Source organism: Loxodonta africana, chromosome 12 (genome assembly GCF_030014295.1).
Source record: "Loxodonta africana isolate mLoxAfr1 chromosome 12, mLoxAfr1.hap2, whole genome shotgun sequence".
Lineage (NCBI taxonomy): Eukaryota > Metazoa > Chordata > Mammalia > Proboscidea > Elephantidae > Loxodonta > Loxodonta africana.
This window is the reverse complement of record NC_087353.1, coordinates 66,072,351-66,096,711: the sequence shown is the minus strand read 5'-3', so window position 1 is coordinate 66,096,711 and position 24,361 is coordinate 66,072,351. Positions and strand designations below refer to the sequence as shown.

General features: G+C 36.6%; 1 protein-coding gene across 2 annotated transcripts in view; it reads left to right on the top strand.

Annotated features, from left to right (window-relative positions):
* Positions 1-24,081, top strand: part of GSPT1 (G1 to S phase transition 1) — a 40,718-nt gene extending 16,637 nt beyond the window's left edge. For both annotated transcript variants that reach the window (XM_010597300.3, XM_003417717.4), the window contains exons 2-15: positions 4,286-4,330; positions 4,445-4,486; positions 5,226-5,453; positions 6,587-6,620; positions 8,711-8,788; positions 9,871-10,051; positions 10,665-10,819; positions 10,980-11,120; positions 12,771-12,864; positions 13,881-13,961; positions 19,129-19,302; positions 20,293-20,382; positions 20,722-20,890; positions 23,595-24,081. In XM_010597300.3, the coding sequence (XP_010595602.1) occupies positions 4,465-4,486; positions 5,226-5,453; positions 6,587-6,620; positions 8,711-8,788; positions 9,871-10,051; positions 10,665-10,819; positions 10,980-11,120; positions 12,771-12,864; positions 13,881-13,961; positions 19,129-19,302; positions 20,293-20,382; positions 20,722-20,890; positions 23,595-23,647 (1,500 nt within the window). In that variant the 5' untranslated portion in view covers positions 4,286-4,330; positions 4,445-4,464 and the 3' untranslated portion in view covers positions 23,648-24,081. The remainder of the gene's footprint in view (positions 1-4,285; positions 4,331-4,444; positions 4,487-5,225; positions 5,454-6,586; positions 6,621-8,710; positions 8,789-9,870; positions 10,052-10,664; positions 10,820-10,979; positions 11,121-12,770; positions 12,865-13,880; positions 13,962-19,128; positions 19,303-20,292; positions 20,383-20,721; positions 20,891-23,594) is intronic.
* Positions 24,082-24,361: the final 280 nt, after the last annotated feature.

The window sequence follows — 24,361 nt, the reverse complement described above, 5'->3', positions numbered from 1 at the left end:
GCATATAGTATGTTTGTACATCTAAGAGTTGGTTTAAGGAACTAGGTGGTCAGGTGTACGTACTGTGTTTGGTTTTGAAGGCTGCGTTACAGTTAGGGATATCTTATTAAATGATGGGTGTCAGATTGAATTGTGTCCCCCAAAAATGTGTGTCAATTTGGTTAGGCCATGATTCCCAGTATTGTGTGGGTGTCCTCCATTTTGTGATTGTAATTTTATGTTAAAGAGGATTAGGGTGGGATTGTAACATGCTTACCCAGGTCACATCCCTGATCCAATGTAAAGGGAGTTTCCCTGGGGTGTGGCCTGCACCACCTTTTATCTCTCAAGAATTAAAAAGGAAAGGGAAGTGAGCAGAGATGGGGGACCTCGTACCACCAAGAAAGCAGTGCTGGGAGCAGAGCATGTCCTTTGGACCTGGGGTCCCTGCACGGAGAAGCTCCTAGTTTGGGGGAAGATTGATGAGAAGGCCCACAGAGAGAGAAAGCCTTCCCCTGGAGCTGACCCTGAATTTAGACTTTTAGCCTACTTTACTGTGAGGAAATAAACTCTTTGTTAAAGCCATCCTCTTGTGGTATTTCTGTTACAGCAGCACTAGATAACTAAGGCAACGGGGAAGCCCACCATTCCCAGTTGTTTCAATCCTTTTTCTGCTTTAAAGTGCTTGGTACATCCAAATTGTACATCGTAACTTAGTATACTATTACAGTTGTTTTCAACAGGAGCTGTATCAGAAAGGGCAAGGTGGCATTTGTATAACTTGGGAAAGCCCACAGTTGATTCTGATATATTTGTATGTTAGATGGTAATACCTATTTTAAAGGACTCTTGCAGGGGTTAAATTAGATAGTCATCAGCACATAAGAGCTTAATAAAAATTGTTAGTTGCTGTCAGGTTGATTGTACACATGGCAACCCTGTATGTGCAGAGTAGAACTGCTCTGTAGGATTTTCAAGGCTGTGACCATTTTGAAACCAATTGCCAGGCCTGTGTCTTCTGAGGAGCTTCTGGGTGAGTTTGAACCTCCAACCTTTTGGCTAGTGGTCAAGTGCTTAACTGTTTGTTCCACCTAGGGACATCCCAATAAAAATTAGTTATAATTTGCTGCTCTTACCCTCCACCCCCAACACTATATGGACTTGTGCTTTCTTTCCCTGTCTGGCCCATAATAAGATACTCAATACATGTTAGCTGATAGAATTGAGTTGATACTCAGTACGTGTTAGGGGGTGAAGACTGTTCTTTGTTGAATATCTGCTAGGTGTCCAGAGTTACTTAATTGACACTAAACAAGTGTATTCCTCATTTGATCTTCTTAGCAACCCTGTCAGGTGGATGTCTTATTATTCCCATAATTCAGATGAAATAGCTGCATTTCGAAACTTATAAAATGACAAGCTAGGTAAGATGCATCAATTGGTCTCAATCCACCTGCATCAAAGGAGAATGAAGAACACCAAGGTCACACGACAACTATGACCCCAAGAGACAGAAAGGGCCACATGAACCAGAGACTTACATCATCCTGAGACCAGAAGAACTAGATGGTGTCCGGCCACAACCGATGACTACCCTGACAGGGAGCACAACAGAGAACCCCTGAGGGAGCAGGAGATCAGTGGGATGTAGACCCCAAATTCTCACAAAAAGACCAGACTTAATGGTCTGACTGAGACTAGAGGAATCCTGGCGGTCATGGTCCCCAAAGCTTCTGTTGGCCCAGGACAGGAACCATTCCCGAAGACAACTCATCAGACATGGAAGGGACTGGACAATGGATAGGAGAGAGATGTTGATGAAGAGTGAGCTACTTGTATCAGGTGGACACTTGAGACTGTGTTGGCATCTCCTGTCTGGAGGGGAGATGGGAGGGTAGAGAGGGTTAGAAACTGGCAAAATTGTTACGAAAGGAGAGACGAGAAGGGCTGACTCATTAAAAAAAAAAAAAAAAGATAGGGGGAGAGTAAGTGGGAGTATGGAGTAAGGTGTATATAAGCTTATACGTGACAGACTGACTTGATTTGTAAACGTTCACTTAGAGCTCAATAAAAATTATTAAAAAAAAAAAAATGACAAGCTAGGATTTAAACCCAAGAGTCATTTATTTCTAGGCACCTACCACTTTTTTTTTTTTTTTCTATGCTGCCTCCCGCATTGACGGAATTGATTCACTTAGCACTGCCTCACTTTCTCTGAAAATTGAATACGTTTTCCCCTTCACCTTACCTTTAAACCTTTCTTTGAAATAGGAAAAGGAAAAAAGGTTAACCTACCACTGTCAAGTCAATTCCGACTCATAACGACTCTATAGGACAGAGCAGAACTGCTCCATAGGGTTTCCAGTGAGCAGCTGGTGGATTTGCACTGCTGACCTTTTGGTTAGCAGCCGAGCTCTTAACCACTGTGCCACCAGGGCTCCTAAAAAAAGGTTATTCTATATCGTGTGAAGTGTTATTCTTGTTCCCTTTTAAACCTGGCCCAAATTGTTTTTTTCCCAGGTTCTGTTAATATCCTACTGATTAGATAAGTTGGAGTCATTTTAAACCTTTTACTCTTCCTTTCTCCTATCAAATTTGGCCTCTGTTATCTTTTGCACTTGAGCTCTCCTCTCTGTTCTCCTGCTTCCTTGTCCCAATGGCATGCTTTCTTGGAGTAGTGGTGTTGGTCTCCTTGCCTTTAGTGTCTTCCCCACTCTCGTTCCTCTACATACTACTTGAGAATGATCTTTCTCTTGAACATGCTGAACATGTCAGTTCTCCCCTAGAAAAAACCTTGGTTGCCCTCTACCTGTTAGGACAAGAAATTACTTTCCTTTACCACTTCATGCTATTAGAAATTGAGCCCAAAACACTTTCTCTCTTTTTTTTTATTTTTATTGTGCTTTAAGTGAAAGTTTACAGTTCAAGTTAGTTTCTTATCCAAAAACATACACACACATTGTTTTATGACCCTAATTGCCCTCCCTACAATGTGACAGCACACTCCTCTCTCCACCATGTATTTCCTGTGTCCATTCAACCAGCTCCTGTCCCCCTCTGCCTTCTCATCTCACCTCCAGACAGGAGCTGCCCAAGTAATCTCATGCGTCTACTTGAGCTAAGAAGCGCACACCTCACTAGTATCATTTATGTCTTATAGTCCAGTCTAATCTTTGTCTGAAGAGTTGGCTTTGGGAATGGTTTTAGTTTTGGGCTAACAGAGCATCTGGGGCCATGACCTGTGGGGTCCCTCCAGCCTCAGTCAGACCATTAAGTCTGGTCTTTTCACTAGAATTTGGGGTCTGCCTCCCACTTTTCTTCTGCTCCACCAGGGATTCTCTTGTTGTGTTCCCTGTCAGGGCAGTCATGGGTGGTAGCCAGGTACCATCTAGTTCTTCCAGTCTCAGGCTGATGGAGTCTCTGGTTTATGTGGCCCTTTCTTTCTCTTGGGCTTATATTTTCCTTGAAAAACATTTTCTCTTGACTCTTAAAGGTGTTAATACTTTGTGGGCAGGAATTTTAGAGATGAGTTTTATTGGTTATGAATTCATTATTACTTGTTCTGCATGTTTCATTTGACTCCAAATCCTCTGTCTTTTTGCATCTTGGAGATTTTTTTAAAAGCAAGGGCACTTTCACATTGGAGCATGGTTTAGATTTATCAGACACGTATTTGGATATCAGTGTACATTTCTTCTGTCAGGAGTAGATTTGCCATAAGTAGATTTGCAGGGTGGTGACTGCGGAAATTGGATCATTGATTATTCTTAAATTTCTAGTAAATGACAAAACTGGCGTCATTGAAATCCCCTTTTCTGCATATGCTGTAAGGGCCGATATGTATTTCATGGACAAATGTTTATTTCATGATATCAAATTTAATTTATTCAAAGATCTTGATAATAACATGTTTGTGGAATCTTAAAAAGGGCTAATCATAGCCTTCTTGGGCTAGAGGGTTACCAAGAGAACACCTGGGAAAATAGATGCATCTTATAAATATGAGCTGTGTTGGGCTGCTCTGTGAAGAAAAGATTTACAAAGCAAATCAAGATAGTAAGCATGATTCGATGAATATATTTCAATTATTTATTTAAAGTATTTTAAAACTGACTGTAATTGGTGGATTTTTACAAGTAGATTCAACGAAGACTTGTAGTTTGAAAACTTGTAGTTAGTTGCCATTGGTCTGAACTATTGAGGGTTTTTTTTGTATTTTAACACCTGTTTTTTGCTGTTAAAAGATAAATAAAATGGACGTATAGGTCTCAACTTTTAATTGTAGAACTTATTTCTATTTAAACAGCACCTGTGGAACCTTCTCAGGAGGAACAGCCATTGTTATGTGAAGGTAATTTTCTGTGATGTGACTCTTTAAAAAATCTAATTGAGAGAACGTTGTCTGTGGTGTATAAAGCTAGGTACTGTTTTGTAAATATACATTATATCTCAATTTCTTGTCTAGGTTCAAATTCAGCTGTTAGCATGGAACTTTCAGAACCTGTTGGTAAGAAAATTTCTGACCATATTAATACAGTAATATGAAACCCTTTCAAGATTTAAAGTGCAAATGTAAGTGTTATGGTTATTATAATGCCTACATTTAAGACTGAGAGAGTCTTTGCTATCAAGATTTAGAAAACAGTGAATTAGGTATAAACACTGCTGTGATCAATTTAGTGACTGCAAAGGTAATAGAATTGAGTGGAGGACTGCAAAAGTCAACGTAAATAGTAGTATTGTTCCATATCCTTTGTGAAGTTCCTTCCCTTTTTGTAACTTCAGGTTTTCACATTCCCGAGGTGATTATTAAAGTTGATGCCAAAGTGACATTTCTTGAAAAGGGAAAAAGTCTGTCTGCTAAATCCTTTCACACTTTTCCCTATGCTGATTTTAAACTGTCCATTTCTTCCACTTTCAGGACACCTCGACACTGGAATAACTGGGCTGTTAGGAATGTTAGATCTCTTGTTTACATTTTGTTTGTCCTTGTGAAAACGAAGCTTTGTTAAAATAGCAGTCTCCCATAGTCTCTGAGATGAGAGCTCTCTGATGTCAGCAGTGAAGCCAGCTTGAAAGCTGTTATCCAATTCTGTTGGGAAAGAGATTTTCCTGCTTACATGTCACTAATCATTAGGAAATGAGCTGAATATGCAGAGTTTCATTTGTTGTTTAGAAGCATCTGTATTTTAAAGTATAGGCTGTAAGTCTTTTCTAGAATACTGAGTTAAAATGTCTCATTTCAGTAGAAAATGGAGAAACAGAAATGTCTCCAGAAGAATCATGGGAGCACAAAGAAGAAATAAGCGAAGCAGAGCCAGGGGGCGGTTCCTTGGGAGATGGAAGGCCCCCAGAGGAGAATGCCCAAGAAATGATGGAGGAGGAAGAGGAAATACCAAAACCGAAATCTGTGGTTGCACCGCCAGGTGCTCCTAAAAAAGAACATGTAAATGTAGTATTCATTGGGCATGTAGGTAAGTTGTACTCAGCAATTGTAAGAAATGATATAAGTTTTTGGATACATAAAACATAGATATCTTATTTAGCTACTTGGGGGTGTTCAGTGAAACCAAACCGAATCTAAAAGGCCTTTTTTTTTTTTTTTTTTAATTTTAATGCTAACAGTGCTGTGTTTCAGTAAGAACAATACAGATTCTGTCTGTGGTTCCCGTCAGGTATAAAATGCCTCGATTTTTTTAACCTGATAGATTTTTCAACTGGCAAAAACTAGCCAATACTTTTGTTCTTGAAGGTTGGGCATGTGAACAATTTTGTAATGGCATGGAAGCTGGTAGGAAATAAGCTTCAGTATATTTGTACATAATGTATAATAGTTTATAGACCACTGATGATAGTTAGCGTATTCTGATATCTGTTAATTAATACCCTAGAAAATATGCCTATTTTTCTGTGTGAACTTCTGTTAACTTTAAGGGATTAACCTTATTAGGTAGCTTAAATTTGTGTAAAGTAAGAAATTAATCATTTGAAGTAACTTCTGGATGCTTGTCAGGTTTGCTGGTTTAGGGAAGAAGAACCTGTTTATTCAGGTATTCTTTACCATCTGACGTTTCTTTAAAATTTTGAGAATATAGAATTACATGATTTTTTTTTCCCTTTTTTCTCTGCCTTCCCACTGCATATGATGATACATCATGCTACCTTTTTAGTAGCAAGAACGTCTTTGAAGTTTATAAAAGAATACCTATCCTTTTTGTTAAAAGTGAAACGAAGACTATCTAGATGTAGTTCACAGCTCTTTAGCTACTTTTGTTCTCCAAACCTCCCCTTGGGGGATTCATATTCTGTTGCTGCTCTGCTGATAGCTGAAGCTCAAGGAGCAGTCTATCTGAAAATTATTTTTCTTTATCTGTGAAGTATTTCTAAATCATTACTGAATGAATTATTGAGGTCTTAGTAGCCTCAATTTCCAACGGACAAGGTAACTAACTAGGGCTTATGCCCCAAATCCCTATAGTTCAATTGGTTTTGCAAGATTTAATTATATGCTAAAAGGTACCTTTAGCTGTGTGTTAACATATGTAGTAGGGTCAGTTTTTGTGTGCTTGTTTGTTTTTAATGTGTGGTTTGCATATTGTTCCTTCAGATGCTGGCAAGTCAACCATTGGAGGACAAATAATGTAAGTATCTTTTGTTAAATAATAAAATGGTAGGGAATTAAATATTCAGTGGAGTTCAGTTACTGTAAACATTCACAGAAAGGAGTTAAGAAAATTAACAATAAAATGGCATTCCGTTTAGGGAAGGCTGACCTTAAGAAGTAATTTTTGCAATGTGATTATTTCTTAGTATTTTCTAATGGATTTTAGGGATTCCAAAAATTCTTTTGCTTTCGCTGTCCGACTCTCATGGCACATTGTTTCTGAAAGCTGTCTTTTAGATTAAATAATAATATAATGCAGAACATAGATTACAGGAAATCCTAGTCTGCTTTGAATATAATTTACTTGGAAATAATGAAAACCATCTCTTGAATCTGATGGGTGGGGATTTTTTTTACCCCCATTTATCAGTTCCTTCAATTTATATGGATTTAAACAAAGACAGTCTGGCTAACATGGCTAACATGCTAAGACAAATTTTTATCATGTTACAGAAGCTATCTAGCTGTGAAAATATCATGATTAGTTTTTATTAATATACTCTAGTATCAAGAAATCTTTAAAAAAGGCCCTGAATTTTAATCCCCCCTCTAAATTAGACCCATTTCTTTAAACTTTGTCATCAGAGGACTGAGAGGGCTAATCATCATTGTCTTGCCTACTTAAATAATCTCAATTGGTAATCTTGCCCATTACTCACTTCTGAAAATTTGTATAACAGTGACCCTCAACCAGGTTCTTAAACAGGGATCCTTAGCCACAGATGGAAGTGTGGGACCCACTTGATAGTGTGTTTAATGAGAATGTATATTTTTGCTGATAGGGCTGTAACTTTCATTGGCGTTTCATGGCGGTTCTATACTCAGATGGTTAGGAGCACTGCTGTACAGAAGACTACACAGAGACCACATAAAGATCAAAGCTAGGAGCAGGAAGGCTTTGTTTGGATTGAGTTAAGGGAAGCAGTTAGGCATTGCTAAGAAATTATTTTAAAATTAAAGCTCACTTTGATAAGTAATATTTTTAAAATATTAAATATGAAATATAATAGTAAAGCCTCATTGCCTGGAAAATACTGTTGCTCCCCCCACCCCCTTTTATATGTAGCCTTTTCATTTATTTAAAAAAAAATTTTTTTTTATTCTCAAGTAATTGTAGACTTAGAAAAAAGGTTTTAAAAATAGTACAGTTTCTATGTACCCTTCATTCAGCTTGCTCTAATGTTAACATGTTTCATAGCCATAGTACAGTCTTTGAAACTAGGAAATCAATGTTAGTACGATACCATTGACTAAGCTACAAATGGTATTTGAACTTGAGTTTTCCTACTAATGCCCTTTTTCTGTTCCAGAACTCTACACTGCAGTTAGTTGGTTTGTCTTTAGTTTCCTCTCATCTGTGGCTTTTTTCAATCTTTCTATGTCTTTCATGACCTTGATAATTTGAAAGTACTGTTCAGTTTTTTGGAGAATGTCCTTCAAATTGGAATTGAGTTGTTTTCTCACAATTAGATTGAGATTATGCATTTTGGGCAAGAATACCACAGAAGGGATGTTGTGCCCTTCTCAGTGCATCCTGTCCGGGTACATGATGTCAGTATTCAATATGATCTACTTATTACTGGTGATATTAATCATGATTACTTGGTTAGGGTGGCACAATGATTAAGCACTCAGCTGCTAATGGAGCGGTCGACAGTTTGAACCCACCAGCAGCTCCATGGGAGAAAAGACCTGGAGAGCTTGATCCTGTAAAAATTACAGACTGGGAAACCCTGTGGGGCAGTACTACTCTCACAGGGTTGCTGTGAATCAGAATTGACTCAACGGCACATAACAACAACTTGTTTCAGATGTTATCTGTCAGGTTTCTCCACTGTAAAGTTACTATTTTTTCTCTTTATCTTGGGGGAGACATTTTGAGACTGTGCACATATCTATTTTCCCCTGAGACTTTCATCCATGATTTTAGCATCCATCACTGGTACATTTACTTTTTAAAATTGCTGTTTTCTTGAGTCGAAATTCCCCTTGAAAGCTTTAAAGTTTTCCTGACTTCACTGAGCAATTTGTGTTTACCTTTTTTTTTTTTTTTTTTAACTTTTTCAGGTATTTGACTGGAATGGTTGACAAAAGAACACTTGAGAAATATGAAAGAGAAGCTAAAGAAAAAAACAGAGAAACTTGGTATAGTAAACTTTTATGACAGTATAAATTTACTTTCAATAAACCCTGCCTCCTTAATGCTTTTGTAGTCTATTAAAATATAAGTTCTTGAGATATAAAATAGTGTTATAAAAAAGGTAAAGTTTTCCCCCTCATTTATAATACAGAGTAGATTAATCCCTAATTACTTCATACCTTAGAGAAAAATTGGAAATAATCCAAATTTCCAGTAATAGACTTGTTGAATAAAATTATAAAACTTCCATTTAATTGGGCCATTTTATAACCACTAAAAATTACATTTATAGAATTTATGATAACCAGGGCTAGAACACTGGTGTTGGGGGAAAAAAGTAGTATGATTATGATCATTAATTATGTAAATAAACACTGGAAAGAAAAAAGAATGGGAAATAAAAATATTAAAAATATTGGTGAGAGAAAGGGTCAACTTTTTTCTACTTGCTAACCTTATCTATTTATTACTTTTATTTTGTAAAACTTAGCAAGCCTTTCTTGTTTTTTTAATTTGTGTTCTTCTGTATTAAGGGGAAAATTCTAATCATTGTTATAGAAAAAAATGGATTACAGACTATGAAATACAGATGATGAAGTAATCTAAATAAATGCTTACCATTATAGATGGTATGAATTTAAAATGAATAATTTTTATCTGGGTAATATTGAAATAATTTTTAGCAGGTAACCATTGCTCCCAAATAACAGGTTAGCGGCCTTCACTTTTAATTTCATGCACATTGAAAAATATCCCTGGACAACCATTATTTGTGTTACACGCTGTGTGAGGTGATTACAAAAATAAAAACTCATTACTGAACTCAGTGATATTGGCATTGGTTCTGTCTTTCTGTGTACCTTATCAGCTTGTTTTCATAAATAATATTTGCTTATAGAATTAACTGTGTGTGTAAAGTTCCAAGTATTTGAATCATAATAATACAGTTTTATTCTCAATTTTTATTTCTATCCAGTTCATAATTTAGATGGAAAGTTGGGTGTCATCGTTTATACCTTTCATTGTAGAAGAGTATCTGTAGAACTCATGTTTTAGCAGTATTGTTCTTACCTTTAAATTCTTTCAGGTACTTGTCTTGGGCCTTAGACACAAATCAGGAAGAACGAGACAAGGGTAAAACAGTAGAAGTGGGTCGTGCCTATTTTGAAACAGAAAAGAAGCATTTCACAATTCTAGATGCCCCTGGCCACAAGAGTTTTGTCCCAAATATGATTGGTGGTGCTTCTCAAGCTGATTTGGCTGTACTGGTAAGAAAAACGTTTTTATTCCATCTGTATATTTGTTAGAAGTCGCACTTGAATTTCAAATATTTGAATTTACCTGCTAAAAGCTGGAATTCAGGTTGCATGAGCTATAATGTTCGTAGTCAAAGTATGTACTTTTCTTTCACTAATCTACTCAAGAAATCTTTATAATTTGATTTACTTACGAAAGTATATTTCAACTTTTCTCTCTCATTGCATTCTAACCTATTATTATCCATTGCCGTGTCAGAATTTAGTGTCTGTTAAATGCCAAGCCCAGCATTAGGTCCTATGGGTACAAAGATAGTAAGAAACTGTTTCTTTAGGCCTTCACTTATTTTGTAACTTTGACAATACACTGGCACTAGATCTCCTTAGTCTTTGAATTATAAAATATATAGGCATGCTAGATTTTGGAAGTTAGGGGATTGGAAGAAACGTTTGCCAAAATGTTAAACCATTTAGATATTGTTTGGTTTCTGATGTTCAAAAGCATGTGTTATAACTTCGTATTTTCTTGTAAAAAGCTTCTGATGCAACTAAAAGGAATGATATTTTACTGCTAGAGAGTTACACCTGAATGTTTAAGAATAAACTGTTTGATTTCTTACAATAGGTAATCTCTGCCAGGAAAGGAGAGTTTGAAACTGGATTTGAAAAAGGAGGACAGACAAGAGAACATGCAATGTTGGCAAAGACAGCAGGTGTAAAGCACTTAATTGTACTTATTAATAAAATGGATGATCCAACAGTAAATTGGAGCAATGAGAGGTAAGCTTAGATAGTTTACTGTTTGTTTTTTTAAATATACAGATAGGTTAGTGGAATAAAGGATAGTTTTGTTATGGTATGCCTATTTCCTCTAGGGATTTTCTAAACCTTGAATTTAATTGCTTTGCATTGTAATTGAATTATTTGTAAATATTCATAGATATGAAGAATGTAAAGAGAAACTAGTGCCATTTTTGAAGAAAGTTGGCTTCAATCCCAAAAAGGACATTCACTTTATGCCTTGCTCAGGACTGACTGGAGCAAATCTTAAAGAGCAATCAGATTTCTGTCCTTGGTATAGGTAAGTAAACTTTTCCTCCTTTGAGTTAAAAAAAAAAAAAAAAGTATGTCTTAATGAGTAATTCAAGAAAATACTGACTGTAATCTTGGCTTTAAAAATACCAGGACCCTTGCCCATTTTTTAGTTGGGTTAATTGTCTTTTGATTACTGAGTTGTAAGAGTTCTTCATACATTCTGAATACAAGTCCCTAATCAGATGCATGATTTACAAATATCTCTTCCCATTCTATGACTTGTCTTTTCATTTTCTTAATGGTGTCCTTTGAAGCACAAAAGTTTTAATTTTGATGAAGTCCAAATGATTTTCTCTTTTGTTGCTTGTGCTTTTAGTGTCGTGTCTGTGAAAACATTGCCCAATCCAAGGTTATGGACATTTTCTCTTCTAAGTGTTTTAGATTTAGGTCTTTGATCGCTTTTCAGTTAATTTTTTGGTAAGGTGTAAAGTCTACGTCTAGGTTCCCTTTTTTTTTTTTTGCATATGGATGTCCAGTTATTTGGGCAGCATTTGTTGAAAACACTATTCTTCCCTTGTTGAATTGTCCTTCTGCATCTTTGTTGAAAATCAGATGACCATAAACATCACAGTTTATTTCAGATTCTTGATTCTATTCCATTGATCTGTATTGTCTGTTAAGCCAGTACCACACAGTCTTTGTATTAAGTTTTGAAATCAGGAAGTATGAGTCCTCCAACTTTGTTCTTTTTCAAGATTGTTTTGGCTATTCTGGGTCCCTTGAATTTACATACAAATTTTAGGATCACCATGTCAATTTCTACAAAAAAAAGCAGCTGGGATTTTGATAGGAATTGCACTGAATCTGTAGATCAATTTTGGGCATACGGGTAGTCCCAACTTAGGACGTATTCACGATACAACAAACTGCACTTAATGACAGTCTTTTTTTTTTGGACATCTTACCATTAGTAATGTGTACTATATATAGTGTTGCAGCACGTAATTTGCTGTTATGATTCTCAGATGTAATGTTTCCAACTCCCAAAGACAAAGAGAGGTAACTTACGTCAGAACTGACAACTGAGTAGTCATTGGAACAGAACCCTGTTATACGTTGGAGACTGCCTGTATTCCCATTTTAATATTAAGTGGTGCAGTGGGTAAGAGCTCAGCTGCTAACCATAAGGTCGGCAGTTCAAATCCACCAGTTGTTCCTCGGAAACCCTGTGGGGCTGGTCTACTCTGCTCTGTTGGGTCACTATGAGTTGGAATCAACTCGACGCAATGGGGGTGGGTGTGTGGGTGTGTGTATGTTTTTAATCCATGTGTTATAGCTTGAAAGATGAAATTGTTTTGTAGAATCTCAGTATCTGAGCTAGAAAAGTCCATAATGTTAACTATTATACGGTATAGTCATTTTAATGCAACATGTGGGCTATTTGCTATAAAATAATTTTCTGAGTCTTAATCACCAAGTTTACAGGGAAGCTTTTTCATTATACACTCCTGTTTTGTTATATTTTTAGTTTTTTGAGGAATAAATAAGATGCAATGGATAATAAATTGGTTGAATGAGAAGAGTACATGAGTAGAATGGAAATACTGTTATAACCATGTTTTTGTATAAAGTTAAAAGTTCATGTAACTTAAAATTTTGTTATTTATGTTGACTTTAATTGATATTATGTTCTTAGTGGATTACCGTTTATTCCATATCTGGATAACTTGCCAAACTTCAATAGATCAGTTGATGGACCAATCAGACTGCCAATTGTGGATAAGTACAAGGTACCCAAAATGTTGAAGAAACTGGGTTTTAGGGGAGGTGGGATCAGTGGTTTGTTTTTAATTAATAAACAAAACCTTATTAACAACATAACAGATTTTTTTTTTAATGGTTGCATGTTATTTAGTGGTATAGATAGATCAGAACTTATTCAACCAGTTATATCAGTTACTTCGGTAAGATTGTGATCATATCCTGAAGGTAAAACTCAAATGAAACTGCTAGACCCAAAAGATTTGCACATTAAAGTTGGATATTGACAAATAGCTTTCCAGAAATACTGTGTTAATCTTTACTACCAGCAGCACATGGAAGCCCTGGTGGCACAATAGTTAAGAGCTTGGCTGCTAACCAAAAGGTTGGCAGTTTGAATCCACCAGCTACTCCTTGGAAACCGTACGAGGCGGTTCTACTCTGTCCTATAGGATTTTATGAGTTGGAATCAACTCGATGGCAGTGGGTTTGGGTTTTTTTTTAAATGGGTTTCAGCAGTATATATGAGTTCTACCACAGCCTTACCAACACTGGATATTATTATTTTTTAAAAAGCTCATTTTTTAAACTGTATTTTCAAGTTTTTAAAGTTTTGAAATACCAATTTATATAGTGTTTTGCTTTGTATAAATACTTCATTCTTTCATTAGTTCTGTGGTAAACTTCTGGAACAGGTATTGCCTTTCCAACTCTATACATGAGGGAACAGGCTTAGCGATTGAGAGAACCTAAATTTTTACAAGTAATTCAGATCTTATGACAGTAAATCTTGTGCTGTCTCCTGCACCGTGTTTTCTTCTTAAATCTTAGGCACACCTATTTAATAATACATAGTTTTTCATATGCTGTGAAGCAATTATTATACAGTTTTTATCTACCCTGTGTTGAAGATTAATCCTGAGCATTCTACCATTTGAGCTGGTGATTTTCCTATATGAGTAACCTGTGCAGATTTTCACTTTGGGCTATTTTAGAACACTAACAAAAGTCAGAAACTTGATTTTTTTAATTTAAATTTCAACAGGATATGGGTACTGTGGTCCTGGGAAAGCTGGAATCAGGATCTATTTGTAAAGGCCAGCAGCTTGTGATGATGCCAAACAAGGTAAGAATTAGGAATGCTCTTTCCCACTTAATTTTCTCTTGAAAATATTAGTAAAGAAAACTTTTCAAAAGCTTAAATCCATTAAAAAAAAAGTGAAGTCTTTTTTAAATTATTATTCAGTATTACATTTTATTAATGTCAAGTTCAAAACTTGAGAAAGAATATAATGTGGCATTACTGCTATTCAGTGACAAAAGTTTAATGGAGGGTCAGTATTAACACCTTGTTTAGGCTTTATTTACTCATGTTAGAGCTAAAAGATGCCATCATGAAGAAAGCCTATTAATTTCAACCCTATTATTTTATGGAAAATAGAGATCTGGAGTGGTTAAGGGACTTGCTTCATTTAACAAACTGTTAAAAAGAGCCAGGGATCAAAGCTCAGGTTTAATCATGGCATAGTAAAGCTTTTTGGGGGGGGGCGGGGGGGGCAGGGTGGGGAGAAGGACAGGGGGCAGAGGCGAGTAATGTACTTAAAAAAAAAAGCGTGTCTTTTCTTACTTCTCCCCTATCTTAACTGTGAATTCTTCATTGTTGGAAATTTTCATGAAAACATGCAAACTCACCATGAATTATTCCTTTGTGTTATTTCTGACTGCTTACTTGCTGATATCGCAGATGACCTGTCTGTAAGAAACTGTTCACCTGCTTCCCAGGAGAGGGCTTCTCCAACAGCTCCAAAGATGTTATTTGTTAGACCTGAATCATCAGAACCTTCAGATACAGATTTTGTTAGATTTAAGTGATAATTTCTTTACTGTGCTTATTCCAGGTACAGTGAATTAGAAAACCTGAATTTTATCTTAGGGTTTCCATTCCCAATATGATGTTTGGTTGTGATTGGCACTTTACAAATGGCACTCTTAAGCAGTGGAGATTAGAGTAGCCTGGTAGAATCTTTTTTCCAAAGTTTTCTAAGTGTTTCAACTTTAAAGCTTACTTTTTCTAAGAAATTAGCAAATTGAAGGAGGGCAAGTGAATGAAAATAATGGTTTGAGTCCTTGCTCAATTTTGTCTATAGAGTGGTCACAAAAGTGGGGTTCATTCAGAGTTAGAAGGTTGATTGGGAGAGGGGGAAATGGGGAATGGCTGCTTAACGGATTCGAGGATTTCCTTTTGGGATTATGTTTTAGAACTAGAGAGTGGGGATGGTTGTATAACATTGTGGACATACTAGATGCCACTGAACTCTATTCTGTAAAATGGTTAAAAACAGTAAATTTTACGTTAACTTATATTTTACCACAATAAAAAATGTTCGATTCACTATGAGCAAGTGAAGTTAGTGCTCAGTTACAGCTGCAGCCTTAATATTCTAGTACAAAGAAAGTGGGTGTTCTTTGTGGAAGCTATCGCTTTATATTGCTAACTGGGCAGATGCAGAATATCCTATAGTTGTTATGCCAGCCATCAAAACTCAGTTCAGTTTAGTTCTGAGTCTTAGTGGAACAGAGCTAGAATACTTATATGTATATATATATGTGTGTATATATAATCTTAGTGTGCTTTAGGTGAACGTTTACAGTACAAATTAGTTCCTCATTCAAAAATGTATACACAAATTGTTTTGTGACATTGGTTACAATCCCTGCAATGTGTCAGCACTCTCCCCCTTGCCCTTTATACCCCAGGATTCCCCATGTCCATTCGTCCAGTTTTTCTGTCCCTTCCTGTCTTGTCAGCTTTGCTTCTGGGCAGATGTTGCCCATTGGGTCTGGTATACTTGATTGAAGTAAGAAGCATGTTCCTCACATGTGTTACTGTTTTATAAAAAAAAAAAAATTTTTTTTTGCCTGTTTAATCTTTGGCTGAAAGGTGAACTTCAGGAGTGGCTTCAGTTCTGCGTTAGCAGGGAGTCTAGGGGTCATAGTTTCTGGGGTTCCTCTTAAAATCTGTCAGACCAGTAAGTCTGGTCTTTTTTTGAGAATTTGAGTTTTGTTCTACATTTTTCTCTTACAGAGTAGAGTATTTTAAAAGACACAGATGTCAGACTATTTTACATTAAAAAAATTAAGGCCAGTAAAAATCAGCCATTTTTTGACATTTAAAAAAACTGTTCCAAGGTATGGATTTTTTTTTTTTTTTCCTAAGTGGGTTTTTAACCTTTTTTAGGTGGGTAACTTAACTCTTGGTTCTTACAAAATAGTTCACGAAGCCTACAGTTTTCATGCCTGCATCACTTCTCCTCTACCACCTATGCTGGACCACAGCAGTAAGGTAAAGCAAAAGAACGAGTGATGGAGGAAAACAGAAAACTGTCAGTGTGTGATGGAATTTTTATTGCTCTGATAGTCACAAATTCAATGGCTTTGAGTTTTGTATACTGAAATGGAAAAGCTGAGATAACTGAATCTGCAAGTTTAGTGCAAAGTAGTCTCCCTTCTCACCCTGGTCCAGTAATCTGCATGCTCATTTCTGAGAACCTGAGATGTTCAGGATACCAGTATAAACTTACGCTCTTACATTATTAGGAATGCGGACTCAACACTTAAAAGATTATATACTAATAAAAGTGTTCATATGGATCCTGACTTGGGTCCAAAGCTGTTTTGAAGTAGACAGGATACCATATCTCAGTCATCTCAGATGAGACAGTGGCATCTGTGAAGCCAAATGCAAATGCCTTCTGCAAACATTAAGCACTTCTCCTTGTCAGGTTGCTTATATGTAACCTACAATCACTCCTGTACAGCTACTTGTTGGATTTCTAGAGGAGATGGAAAATAGTTTGTTTTCATCTTGAATACCTTTCATGAACTTTAGAGTTTGTTGGTCTCAAACTTTTGTAACTGTGGATTCACTTAATCTTTAGACTAGCTCCATTGTTTAACCATAAAAGGCCATATTTGGGGAGAAGGGATTGTTACGCTGTATTATTTGGGCAAGAAGTAGTAAACAGTAACTTATTTAATGTGTATACAGTATAGTGGAGCTCTTAGTGTCTACCCTTTTATCTCATTACTGTAAAGAATTTACCCATATTAAATCATATGGCTATTTCATTTCTTGGAATGAATTTCAGCAGACAGGTATGATTTAGGTATAAACTATCTTTTGGGAAAGAAAACATTGTTCATGGGGGCTAGTAGAGCTTAGCAGGTGACAATTTCTAGAATTCTGTTACGGAATATAATGATTCAGGATTCTGCAATGTTTATCTACCATCATGAGTTAGTTCATTTTGTCTTGAGCACTGTGTTTTTGTTTCGTCTTGTTTCCTGGTGTATGTTTTAAAAAATCTTAATTCTCTCCAAGGGCAGAAATGGAGTAAAATAAGGGAATACTTGAGGTGGTATTGGCTTTTAGCATTTTATCCCAACAATATACTTTTTAAATTTTGTTAAAATACATAGCTAGAATTTACCATTGGTGACATTAGGTACATTCACAGTGTTGTACAACCATCTCCTGTATCCAGTTCCAGAACATTTTCATTACCCCAAAAGGAAGCCCTGTGCTCACTAAACAAGTCACTATGCTTTTAAGCTTAATTGTTGACTTTTGAGACATGCCTGCTTCAGGTATTTGAGAACTGATATGTATTGGAAGACATGTCTACTAAATCCTCAAATTCCACAATAAAAAAAATTATATCCATAAAATTTAAATCCAAGATGGAAGCAACCAAGGTGCCCTTCAATGGATGAATGGATAAATTATGGTATATTCACACAATGGAATACTACGCATTGATAGAGAACAGTGAAGAATCTGTGAAACATTTCATACCATGGAGGAACCTGGAAGGCATTATGCTGAGTGAAATTAGTCAGTTGCAAAAGGACAAATATTGTATAAGACCACTATTATAAGAACTTGAGAAATAGTTTAAACTGAGAAGAAAACATTCTTTTGTGGTTACGAGATGGGGGAGGAGGGGTGGGAGAAGGGCATTCAGTAATTAGATAGTAGATAAGAACTACTTTAGGTGAAGGGAAAGACACCACACAATACAGGGGAGGTCAGCACAGTTGGACTAAACCAAAAGCAAAGAAGTTTCCTGAATAAACTGAATGCTTTGAAGGCCGGCGTAGCAGGGGCAGGGGTCTGGGGACCATGGTTTCAGGGGACATCTAAGTCAATTGGCATAATAAAGTCTATTAAGAAAACATTCTGCATCCCACTTTGAAGAGTGGCGTCTGGGGTCCCAAACGCTAGCAGGCAGCTATCTACGATGCATCAGTTAGTCTCAACCCACCTGGATCAAAGGAGAATGAAGAACACCAAGGACATGAGGCAATTACAAGCCCGAGACAGAAAGGGCCACATGAACCAGCGACTACATCATCCTGAGACCAGAAGAACTAGATGGTGCCTGGCTACAACCGATGACTGCCCTGACAGGGAACACAACAGAGAACCCGTGAGGGAGCAGGAGAGCCGTGGGATGCAGACCCCAAATTCTCATAAGACCAGACTTAATGGTCTGACTGAGACTGGGAGGACCCTGGTGGTCATGGCCCCCAGACCATCTGTTGGCCCAGGACAGGAACCATTCCCAAAGCCAAGTCTTCAGACATGGATTAGACTGGACAATGGGTTGGAGAGGGATGCTGGTGAGGAGTGAGCTTCTTGGATCAGGTGGACACTTGAGACTAGGCTGGCATCTCCTGTCTGGAGGGGAGATGAGAGGGTGGAGGGGGTTAGAAGCTGGCAAAATGGACATGAAAAGAGAGAGTGGAGGGAGAGAGCAGGCTGTCTCATTAGGGGTAGAGTAATTGGGAGTATGTAGCAAGGCTTATATGGGTTTTTGTGTGAGAGACTGACTTGATTTGTAAACTCTCACTTAAAGCACAATAAAAATTATTTAAAAAAAAAATTTAAATCCAGGTGTTAAATTTTGAAAAAGTAAAAAAAAAAGCAAATGCTAGCTTGCACTATGTTCTATTTGGAAATTATTAGAATGTAATATTAAAGAAGATTGCAAAATATTTTATCACTTTAATTGGCAGTTGTACTTTTGGTATATTTGATTCTCATTAACTTCACATCATACCAATGTAGTGAAGATTTACATTCATTCAAATGAGTATTTTGGCTAGTGTGAAATCAAAAAAAAAAAAAAAAAAAGAGTGACTTGTAAGTCTTCAGCAAGCACTGAGGTCATTTTATATTCTGTAATGCAGTGAATGTGTTAGAAAACCTCTAGTCTTGGTTTCTTTTTAAGCACAACGTGGAAGTTCTTGGAATCCTTTCTGATGATGTAGAAACTGATTCTGTAGCCCCAGGTGAAAACCTCAAAATCAGACTGAAAGGAATTGAAGAAGAGGAGATTCTTCCAGGATTCATACTTTGTGATCCTAATAATCTCTGTCATTCAGGACGCACATTTGATGCCCAGGTAAACCAGTTAAGTGCAATTGTCGCAGTGATTTTTACTGTCTAAATGAAATGAGAATTTGAAATGTCTTTTTGGCTTGATTGGTTACATGCCACCTAACCGATATTATTGTGTAGAAGCGGAACTAAAATACTGTAAACCATGTAAATATATATGACAGCTGTGATGTATATCACACACACAGTCTTCAAGGTGGTATGAGTGCTTACTCGGGATAGTGTTCTTTGTACAGTTCCTTTTTATTTTGATCTGTTGGTAATTTTTAGAATACCTAATACTTTGTAAAAACAGATACTAATAGTAATATATAATTATTTAACTTTTTGCTTAAAATGTTTTTCACTTCAAGTAGGAGGACATAGTTGTCCTGAAGTCATTGTTTGCTTATTCAAAGCAAAGCAAGTAACTTTTCAGACAGGAAAACATGCATATTTTTCCTGCAGTGTTAGTAACCTGTCCTCCACAGGAGAATGACTTAGTAGATAATTGGTATGGGCTAACAGAATTTTTCAGTTGTTACAAGTGTTCAATAGGACAACAGACTTAATCAAGTTAAATTTTTGATACCAGAGGATGTAAGGTTGTTTCCTTTTATTGGACCTTGGATATTGAGAAATCCAGGCTATGATAAGTTCGTATCTAGAAAAAAGCTGTAGTATGTGAGCTATAATAATTATAATTAATTCCTTGGAGAGTATAAAGGAAAGCCTTCTTAGACAAAAAGGTCTGCATGCTGTGCTTTTTCAGTTTTGATAGGTGCTTACCAAGATCAGTAGGGTAGAGGGTATTCAAGTTCATGCTTTGAGGTCAGGCAACCTGACCCATCCTATGTACAAAATTAACATGGCCCATCACTTGTAACACAAAAATAACTGATGTCAGTGCCCTCTTAGTGAGTTATACATTCTGTGATACTGTATGGCCCTTTAGAACATTCACTTCATTTTTTACCCTAGGGCTAATGGTGAGGTTTTTTTGTTTATTTGACAGATAGTGATTATTGAGCACAAATCCATCATCTGCCCAGGTTATAATGCGGTGCTGCATATTCATACCTGTATTGAGGAAGTCGAAATAACAGTGAGTTTGTTTGGAGATAATTTTTTACCCTGGTTTTAAGGCTACTTCGTGTTGGTGCTTTCTGATCGGCAACAGTGATGTACTCTTATTTGCACTCAGGGATGGATTACCCGGTAAGCAAGGTATGCACAGGCTTACTTGTGTTTACTTACTAATCTGTAGTACACATTATCACTGGTTTACCCCATGGGTGAAATTGTGCACTACAGATTAATAAGCAAGCACAAGGAAGCCTGTGTGTACCTTGCTTATTGGTTAATCCACCCTAGAGGAGTTTGCACTCCTATTCTTAATATCTTCTTTTTTTGTATTACCATCTCATCCTCTTTTCTTGGATAGGCCTTAATCTGCTTGGTAGACAAAAAATCCGGAGAAAAAAGTAAGACTCGACCCCGTTTTGTGAAACAAGACCAAGTATGCATCGCTCGTTTAAGGACAGCAGGAACCATCTGCCTTGAGACCTTCAAAGACTTCCCCCAGATGGGTCGTTTTACTTTAAGAGATGAGGGTAAGAGCCTTATTAATGCTTAGCTTCATTAACTGTCATCCTGCTAGGATACACACTGCAGCAGGTTCAGAGAGAACTGAGATTTGTGTCGTACAATTTATTCATATGATAAATGCTCTGTGAGTTGAATGAATTGAATAGCAGACAGTACTGACCATGCATTCTAACAGTAATGCTCTGGATGAAGTAAGAATCTTAGTTCTGAGGCTTTGTTAGTAGTGGGTTTTAAGAGCCATTTTATTTACTAAATAAGACATTTCAGTGATGAAATCCTTTGTAATTTGTGTGACTGAAAACTATTTTAAACATTAATAGTGACTACACTTTTTTGGTATATATGTGCGTGTGTATATATATATACACACTCTTAATTTTTTCAGAGGTCTAATACTTATGTTCTTTTTTGTGTATGCCCATTTCTATCTCTGGGTGTTATAGGACAGCAGTCATTTTCCCATCTTGGGGTTATGAAATTCTTTGGTATCATGAAAACAAATGACTTTTATTAAGGACTTCTTTATGGATTGTTATTTCTAACTTTGGTAACTATTTTAAGAAGGTGGAAAACCTTACATAAAACTTTATGGCTCAGTTCAAACATAGAAAAGTCAATTCACATGTTATGTCCAATTCCATGTAACAAGTACTTAACTGATTATTGTCAGGAACTGTGCTAAGCACTGGGAATACAATGAGGAATATGATCCCTTAACCTTACTTCAGAGAAAACTGTAAAGATAATAACCATTTTACTTTTAAAGACCTTATATTAAAACTCTTATTGTTAATTGAGAGTGAAACTGGTTATTGGGTTTTCCTAATTAATACAGCAAAATGATAATTTTAGTTACCAATCAGAACCTGATAAAATCAGGCATTTTGAAGATAAATTAATAAAGCAGGAATTTTTTTAACCCTAGAATTATCTTCTTCTAAAAGGTAGCTTAGCTTTTAGGTTTTTCACAAGACCCAATAGGAGCCCTTTTGACCCACAGAAATACTGCCCAAAGGGTGTGTTTGCTGCATTGCAGTTCAGCAGTAACTGTCTGCTTCATCTTTTCAATTGTTTAGAATAGTTTTATTTTTTTTTAAGTATTACTGAGATACAATCTACATATCATAAAATTCAGCTGTTGTTAAGTATACAATCTACTCAAGTTTAGTATGTTTACAGAGTTGTACAGCCATCATCACATTCTACTTTTAGAACATTTCATCTAAAAAAGAAGCCTTGTACCCATTTATAGTCACTCCCCATTTCCACCCCCCAGTCATAGGCAACCACTAATCTACCTTTTGTCTCTATAGTTGTGCCTTTTGGAGACATTCCATATAAATAGAACCATACAGTATGTGGGCTTTTGTGTCTTATTTATTTTATGAAGCATGTTTTTGAGGTTTAACCATGTTGTGACAGGCATTGTATTTTTTTTTTTTTAATTGCCAAATAGTATTCAGTTTTGTAGATATTCCACATTTTGCTTATCCAAGGATAGATTTTTTTTTTTAATTTTTATTGTGCTTTAAGTGAAAGTTTACAAATCAAGTCAGTCCCTCATACAAAAATTTTTTGTTTTGCTATATACTCCTAGTTGCTCACACTCCTTTCTCCACCCTCTATTTTCATGTCCATTCAGCCAGCTCCTGTTCCGCTCTGCCTTCTCATCTCCCTTCCAGACAGGAGCTGCCCACATAGTCTCATGTGTCTACTTGATCCAAGAAGCTCACTCCTCACCAGTATCATTTTCTATCCTATAGTCCACTCCAGTCCCTGTCTGAAGAGTTGGCTTTGGGAACAGTTCCTGTCTTGGGCTAACAGAAGGTCTGGGGACTGTGACCTCCAGGGTCCTTCCAGTCTCAGTCAGACCATTAAGTCTGGTCTTTTTATGAGAATTTGGGGTCTGCATCCCACTGCTCTCCTGCTCCCTCAGGGGTTCTCTGTTGTGGTCCCTGTCAGGGCAGTCATCGGTTGTAGCTGGGTACCATCTAGTTCTTCTGGTCTCAGGATGATGTAGTCTCTGATTTATGTGGCCCTTTCTGTCTCTTGGGCTCATAATTACCTTGTGTCTTTGGTGTCCCCTTTTTTTTTTTTAATTGTGCTTTAAGTGAAAGTTTATAAATCAAGTCAGAGTCTCATACAAAAATTTATACACACAAGGATAGTTTTTTTATGTAGGAAATATTATCTTTCCAGCTCCTCCCAAAAAAGACCCACTTACATACAAACTTATTTTTAAATTTCCTGGTAAGTTTTTAGGTTGATAGTGGTTATGAATGAATTTATTACTTGCTTCCTCTGCCAGTTTTATAGTAAGGCTTTTGTTGTTAGTTGCCTTTGAGTCACCTCTGACTTAGGGCAACCCCGTGTGTGCAGGGTAGAACTGCTCCACGGGGTTTTCAACACTGTAACCTTCAGAAGGAGATTGCCAGGCCTGTCTTCTGAGGTGCTCCTGAGTAGGTTTGAGCTGCCAACACCTTTCGGCTACTAGTTGAGTGCTTAACCATTTGTGTACCCAGGGGACTCCTTGTGATAAGATTACCTAACCAAAAATATGTCTTTGGTGGTAAAATCAGTTAATTAGTAATGTACATTGTAAAGGATTTTTGTAATTTAAAATAATAAGCTTTAATACCTTACATAGGCTTCCTGTTAACTACTGAAAGGTTTTTTTTTGTTTTGTTTTGTTTTTTAATTTATTTCTAGGTAAGACCATTGCAATTGGAAAAGTTCTGAAACTGGTTCCAGAGAAAGACTAAGCATTTTCTTGATGACCCTGCACAATACTGTGAGGATAATTGACTGCAAAAGCCTACTTCACACCGCCTTCTCTTAATTTCTGCCCATTGACAAATCTCTCCCCCTGTTTTGCAAAAAGTTCATAGCAAAGTCCACATTATGTCAGCTTTCTCATATTGAGAGCTCTGCTATGCCACTGTTGAATTTTTTTCCCCAAGATTTTTTTTCTTCCCCTCTCAAACTCTGCTTCCTTGGACAGATTTGGCAATAGCTTTGTAAGTGATGTGGACATAATTGCCTACAATAATGAAAATCTACAGAAATTTTTTTATTTTTCATTATCCCCTTAGGCATATTTAGGCTTTCTTCCCCAGGCAGATCATTCTGAGTGTGCGAGTGTGTGTGCACATGTTACAAAGACAACTACCATGTTAATAAAATATTCAATTTGAAACCCTTTTCGGTATTTGAATTGCTTTTAAATAATGTTTTTTATCTGGATGTAATATTGTTGCATTAGCTTTTTAACTTTCCCAAGTAATTGAGTACATTTTATTACTTGGACTTTTCTAAACTCTTCCCCTACCCACTACTTTAAATGAGGCATCTACAATAATGTTCAAGTTTGTATTAAAGGAAAGAATTAGTCTGACCCCTTCTGTTGATGGTTAATGCATACATACAATTAAATACCTTGATGCGGCTGTGACACTGCTTTATTAGGTCTGCCGGTA